This window comes from Aulonocara sp. 'chitande type north' Nkhata Bay, linkage group LG7 (genome assembly GCF_057382095.1).
Source record: "Aulonocara sp. 'chitande type north' Nkhata Bay isolate Kocher_YH1m ecotype deep benthic linkage group LG7, A_spYH_male_GT1.1, whole genome shotgun sequence".
Classification (NCBI taxonomy): domain Eukaryota; kingdom Metazoa; phylum Chordata; class Actinopteri; order Cichliformes; family Cichlidae; genus Aulonocara; species Aulonocara sp. 'chitande type north' Nkhata Bay.
Window position 1 is genome coordinate 23,446,180 of NC_141350.1, and position 6,255 is coordinate 23,452,434.

At 40.3% G+C, this 6,255-nt stretch overlaps 1 protein-coding gene across 1 annotated transcript; it reads right to left on the reverse strand.

Moving 5' to 3' along the window:
* Positions 1-364: 364 nt before the first annotated feature.
* On the reverse strand, positions 365-5,883 carry cpa4 (carboxypeptidase A4). The gene is made up of 11 exons (XM_086299510.1): positions 5,762-5,883; positions 4,926-5,007; positions 4,329-4,463; positions 4,123-4,221; positions 3,929-4,030; positions 3,574-3,675; positions 3,120-3,230; positions 2,840-2,930; positions 2,277-2,476; positions 1,019-1,103; positions 365-683 (listed from the first exon to the last, which is right to left on the reverse strand). The coding sequence occupies exons 1-11, from the start codon at positions 5,824-5,826 to the stop codon at positions 496-498; spliced, it is 1,260 nt and encodes a 419-aa protein (XP_086155636.1). The 5' UTR covers positions 5,827-5,883; the 3' UTR covers positions 365-495.
* Positions 5,884-6,255: the final 372 nt, after the last annotated feature.

Consider the following 6,255-nt stretch of genomic DNA (forward strand, 5'->3'; position numbering starts at 1 on the left):
GCTATGGAAGCCTGTTCAAAAAAGGGCTTACGATGATCTGAGTTACTAAATCGTTTAGTTAAATAGGAGCAAACCACAGTAGTGGCATAGAATCTGAAATAAAATAGCTCAAATTTTATTCTGTGAAACTGAAATGGATTTAAAAAAAATACTATCTTAGCATTTTGTGTAAAAAATGTCAATGTTAAAGACTGAGTGAATGCTTAATTTCTCTACTTTTGCTAAACCCAGCCAGTAAATCAAAGTAAGGTCAGATATAAATAACTGATCATAACTGCCTCATTTCCCCTCACACAATTAATCTTTGCACTCCCAAATTATTCTTGTGTAAAACTATTTCACTCAAAAGAAGGACTACAAGGTCTGCTGAAAGACAGATAAAACGGGTATGTTGGGTTTTTATTGGTCTCACAATGATAAAGTCGAGGAAGCTTTAAATTCAAAGCTGAGTCAGCCAATTTTTAAGTTTCTCCTCTATCTGTGGTTATACAGTCCTCAATAAGGATGGTCACGGACATACTCCATGATATGCTTCAAGGCCAGCCATGTCTCTGAGGCAGTGGGGATGATCTGATCAGCTGGCAGGATAAAACCGTAGCGGCCAGTGTCCCTCAGCTCGAAGGCAAAGGAGTATTTGATTCCCGAATTGTAGGACCAGTCAATGCTACCCCCGCTGGCTTGATCTGAGCACGAAAAAATATAAAAGATGTATTACTAGCAAGAATACAAGAACTCTTATTAATACTGCTAGTCATAACAATAGCTATATCACTTTTAGTTTTGATTTGGGTTGTTTATTAAGCTATAAAACATAACGTGAAATGGAAATTAAAAAAACATAGGCACAATAAATAAATAAATAATAAAAATAACTGTGCTTGCACTCGAGCGAGTATTTATTTTCGTCAACCAATTATTCTGCATGATTGCAGCTCGTCGTTTCATTTATCCATCTGTAACTTTAGTATTGAAGTCACTGTGTACTGGTCTGGTTAAATGAGAGAAAAGATTTACTTACAGATGATATTGCAGATGCTTCCAACCTGGTAGGCGGTGCCATAGAGAGACGTCAGTTTCTGCGCTGCTGCTCTGCCAACAGAATGCTGCAGAGAAGCAAAGCGAACAACACTGTAGCGAAGAAGCCGTATCAACTCCTCTCCCTTTATTGGCATTGCCCTTAAAGCCAACTTTTCTCACTTGGTTGCTGCTTGCAAACAGAAGGACTGAAGAGCTGCTTACAGCCAGAGCTGTGTACCTAACACCATGGTGAACTAAACGTGGAGGTAAAAACATCTCACTTGCCCATCAGCTAATTTTATTTTTTTGAGACTTTAGGAACTTTGACCATGCTCCATTGTAACAGTTTTTGAAACGATCAGAGAAACAGATGATGGGAACTGAATCCTTGCAGGCTATTTGGAGGGAGAAAATCACCCAATGTCCAATTACAAGAACACAGGCCACAAATCACTGCTGATGTAGGGGTGGCTGTGGCTCAAAAGGTAAAGCAAGCTATGTACTATTTGGAAGGTTTTTGGTTTGATCCCCGACTACTCCACCCTGCATGCCGAATGTGGGCCGTGGGTAAGATACTAACCCAAGTTGCTCTCTGATGCTTCCATTGGAGTGTCAAAGTTTGTAAAGAAAATACTTGATTGATCAGGTAGAGTAGAAAAGTGTTGTGTAAGAAACAGTCCATTTACAGAGAATACACATGATAGTGTAAAATCAGGGGACTTTATCATCAGTTGAAAGTGACTCTCCTGTTCAGGAGTTTTACAGTTCATGGCAGCTTGATTAATATAGCCCAAAACCACAAATTTGTGTCACGGGAGTTTAGTCATGTATGAATAACTGCAGGATTATGGGTCCATTAGGCATTTTTCTCAGACTTCATTTGCAGTGCTGTATGAATATGAAGCAGAGTACTGCTGAAAAAGAGCGTACCTGGCTGAGTTAAGGCAGACAATTTGTCATGTTTAGTAGTGATGAGTTTATAATTCACCTACCCCAAAGCTAATTATTCACATTCACAGCTATAAAACTTTAATTAGGTGGAAAATTGCAATCCCCAGCTGAATGATATCAACAGTCAAAAAGCAGCCTACAGGAAGACCTCAGATCAGGTTATCAGACCAGAATCCTTTGTCTTTTTGACAATACGCATAACTCACAGATGACACTTACTTACCTCTCGCACGTATAAGATTACTCTTGAAAACATTGTTTAAGCAATGGCAAACATTTCGAGCTTGCTCTGTTTTCTGCTTTCTTACCAGCTCGGCCTGATGGTTTGCGCTGCTACAGACATAGCCATAGGGGTACATGAGCAGCTGGGAGTAGGAGTGGACAGAAATGAAGGCCTTGAAGTTGCCGTGGCTCTGGATCAGGTTCACCACGTTCTTCACCTCGATCTCAGAGTTCGCCGAGGGGCCGTGGTAGGAATCGGAGCAGGGGTAGCTACTGGCACCGGGGCCTGGACATATCGCAGAGAGATCATCACAGAGCAAACGCTCACAAATGACAGACATATGTCAGAAGTTTTTTGTAACATCTCATTAGAATGTAAGAGGGCTTAAGGAATTTCACTGACGTGTTACAAGCAAACATTTTGGGTCATTGGGTATTCCAGAGGAATCCGGTTCATTCAACTACAACAATTCTAAAGTCTAAAGTGACTACAAGTCTAAATCCTTAACACACGTACCAGCAGTTAACAGTAGTAGTAGTAAATGATGCTATTCAGATTCTTTTTGATAACAAGTAAAAAGAATGTGATTATTTACCCGGCAGGTAATTGACAAAATCATGAGATGCATTCAGTTTTTATAATACTGACCACCAAAGCCTGCGTCCCAGTTCCTGTTTGGATCGACTCCACGGCACGCATAGCCAGGGTTCACAGAGCGGGTCTTGCGCCACATCCGATCCTGTGTTTCACAAAACGTCATTCGGTGTGAATCATCATTTCTTTTTCTCTCTCAGATGATACTGTATTGATTGAAAACAAACACAGTTCTACTTGTTTCTGCATGACTAACATCTTGCTCTTCTTTCGAGTATCTACTCTATATATGCGACACATAAATAACATTATCTGAGGAGTGCCAGTGACGTACATTGGTGTGGGAGAAAACATAGCCATCAGGGTTGGCAACGATCAGCATGTAAAGATCCATGGTGTTCAGGAGGGAAGTGAGGGAGGCGTCGGTACCATAATCCGTGGCAATCTAAGCAAGGATGAAAGGTTTTGTAGAAACGTAGAAAAAAAGACACGCTTTCACATATTACATATTTAAGATGAAGCTTTATAAATAAGGTAAACAAGGTCTGCGAGAACAGAGAAGAAGGAACTGATTAAAATAAGAAAATGATAGGAAGGAAAGTGAGGCCCAGTGCACTCAGACAATAACTCATGCTTTTTTAACATAAACATCCAGTAATATGTTTAAAAGGAAAAAACTTAATAAGTACAGAAAATTAATTTGGTTCAAAAGCACAAAGTTCTTGCAAAAAATAAGTCAATTATGATCATTTAAATTCAGTTTACTCAGTTTAATTGACATCTTGTACCTTGTTGGCGGTCCACACTCCAGTAGCCTGAGTAACCCATTCTCTGGCGTGGATACCAGTGTCAACCCAGATAGCAGGACGATTGTAACCACCGGTGCTGAACTAAACACGAACACAGATTCAGACATGCTTTTACATTTTGCTTCTAAAGGTGCAGTCAATCACGATTAACACATGTAGATGTATGCACAAAATAAAGCGCATCCTCTCTTTACCCCACTGTGTGAGTGACTTGATATTTGATACCGGATTAATTTTATTAGATAGTTAATATTAGCTATATTTGTCCACATTTTTATAGAGCTCAAAAGTGCAGTGCTGCTGCATTCTGTGAGGCATAACCAGAGTATCTTACCTTGAGCACATACATGGGCCTGTTCTCATAGGACACCCCAATATGCTGCTTGGTGATCAGGTTAGGGTAATCGGCCACCAGCGTGTCCATCCAGCTGTAAATCTGCATAGATTCAGTTCTGACATTAAAACACACATAGGTACACACAAAGTTGACTGGATCCAGTCATGTTTTTTTTCTCTAGAGCAGCATACTGTATTGAGATCATGATAGGCTCCAAAGTTTAAGCTCCTGGTGCTGCGTTCCTTCATCTGGTTCGCCTCCATCTCAGCTTTCTCTTTGTCAAGAAGTTCCTGCAGGTGACAGGCAGGAGATTAAAAATTCACTCTCTGTGCCACCGAGTCTCCCAGTGGAAATCAGCTCTATGTTAATACACAACTGTGTTTTGAGGATGACAGACCTGGACGTTTTCAATCATGACGGTGAAGGGAATGTTGTGGAAAGTAAGGTGCTCCTTCACAGGGATCAGACTGAAGCGGGGCACTCGGATGTCCACAGGGAGCTCAGTGGAGACTGGGTCAAGCCAGAAGTCCACCTGTAAACAGATGCGCAATGAGATATCACACATGGGAATGAAGGAACATGCTGCGGGGAAGTCCTGTACATGTTGCATCTAGCATATTCCATAATAAACTAAATAATTTAGAAGAATTCAACTTAAGATGTTTCTCCAGACAGAGTGTGCTGCTGTAAGATCTATCATCTGTAGTTGCTTCAATCTTAAAGGAGCAACAAAATATCTTATTTAATAAATAAATAATGGCAAGGTTAATGTCTGGGAATTTAATGCAGTAAAAGGTGAAGTCCAAAATGACTGCAGGGCCAGAGACGAGCACCTAACTTTCTGTGTTAACCTTCGACCCAGCTGAACTTGATTTGCCTTTTGCGCTGCTAGAAAATTGATGAGAAATCACTTGGCACAAGCTGCCGAGAAAACATGAACATCAATTTCTGTGCTGTTTACCAAAGCTGTGCGTGTGTGTTTGCGTGTGCATACCTCCCACTCCTGCGCCGTCTCCAACGCCTGCAGGAGATGGATCTGTTTCTCTGACTTCACATTGACCCGGATAACCTGATCTCTGCACATCATTATGTTAAGTTTGTAGTTAAAACTTTTAAATGCTGAAATGTGAGCTCAGCAGAAGAGAAGAACTTTATTTATTGGTTACTGATATAACAAGCAATTACTGGTGCAGCACAGGTACAGACCGTCACTATATTCCTTAATGAGACTGTAGCAGAGACTTAAGCTTTCTCTTAGCATAAGCTGTGGATTGTGCTACCATTTGAATAACAGTTACAGATACAAGAACAGTGCAAGACTGCATAGCTGAAAATCTCCTCCACATAATCTACCAATTAATACCCTGGATTTAGAGGGATGTCTGGTTTTAAAAAGGTTTGCAGTTTGTTTTTTGAGAGGATAAAAGACATGACACAAAAGTTTAATGTAAATAGGTATTGGTTTCTTTGTTAGCAATTCAGCTATAACCTGCAGAGTTAATGAACAGAAAAATACTTGACATTTGCAGCCAAATGGAGGATTCCTCTCTTGTACTGGTTCTTTTATTTAGAAGAAGGTACAGTTCAAAAAATGCTTTCACCTTAACCACAAATAATGGTTATTCAGATTATTGTTGTTGAACTGTGCACTGTTGTTATTGCTGTGCAAAAGGTTAATAAGAAGTTCCTGCCAAAGCAAAAGGGGACCGAACCCTAAAATGTTATTCTGCGATTCCATTTTAGTCACTTTAAACTCATAGTAGGAGTACTAAAGAATGACCACATGAATTATTAATAAGTAAATCATGTTAGTGTGCACTTTAAACTTACCCAGTGAAGCCCTTTTCAGCTTTGGCCGCAGCCACAAGCACCAGCAGCAACCAGAGGCCTTTCATCTCACCTGTATAGTTCTGGACTGTTCAGAGGAAGCAAGTGAAGCACCTGCTCCTCTGCTCTCCTAATATCCTGTGGATGCAGGTGGGCTGTTCTCATGAGTTAGGTCACTCTACTGATAATGACACAGCTCTACTGGGAAAACAGCTATTTTGAGCAAAGAACATGCAGAGTAAGCACTCATCAGTCTTTTCAGTTCTCAGGAGCAGATAGTGGAAATTTCCACAGATACAGTATGTTAGTGGCTTTGGTGATTTAGTCTGTTCTCATTATACACTCTAGTCATCATATGCAGAGTGTCACTTGGAAAGCAGCCCACAGATTAAGGCACATTAACTGTCATTATCTGAATATCACTGTTCTGGATCATAGAGGTTAGTCATGAATAATAAGCCTTTATACACACAGACTGACTGAATGAAAAATGGTTC

Coding starts and splice junctions, on each gene's coding strand:
- cpa4 (XM_086299510.1), bottom strand. CDS start 5,826: ATGAAAGGCCTCTGGTTGCTGCTGGTGCTTGTGGCTGCGGCCAAAGCT. Junction 4,464..4,925: donor AGACGGCGCAGGAGTGGGAG/GTATGCACACGC, acceptor ATCTGTTTACAG/GTGGACTTCTGGCTTGACCC. Junction 4,031..4,122: donor CCTATCATGATCTCAATACA/GTATGCTGCTCT, acceptor GAATCTATGCAG/ATTTACAGCTGGATGGACAC.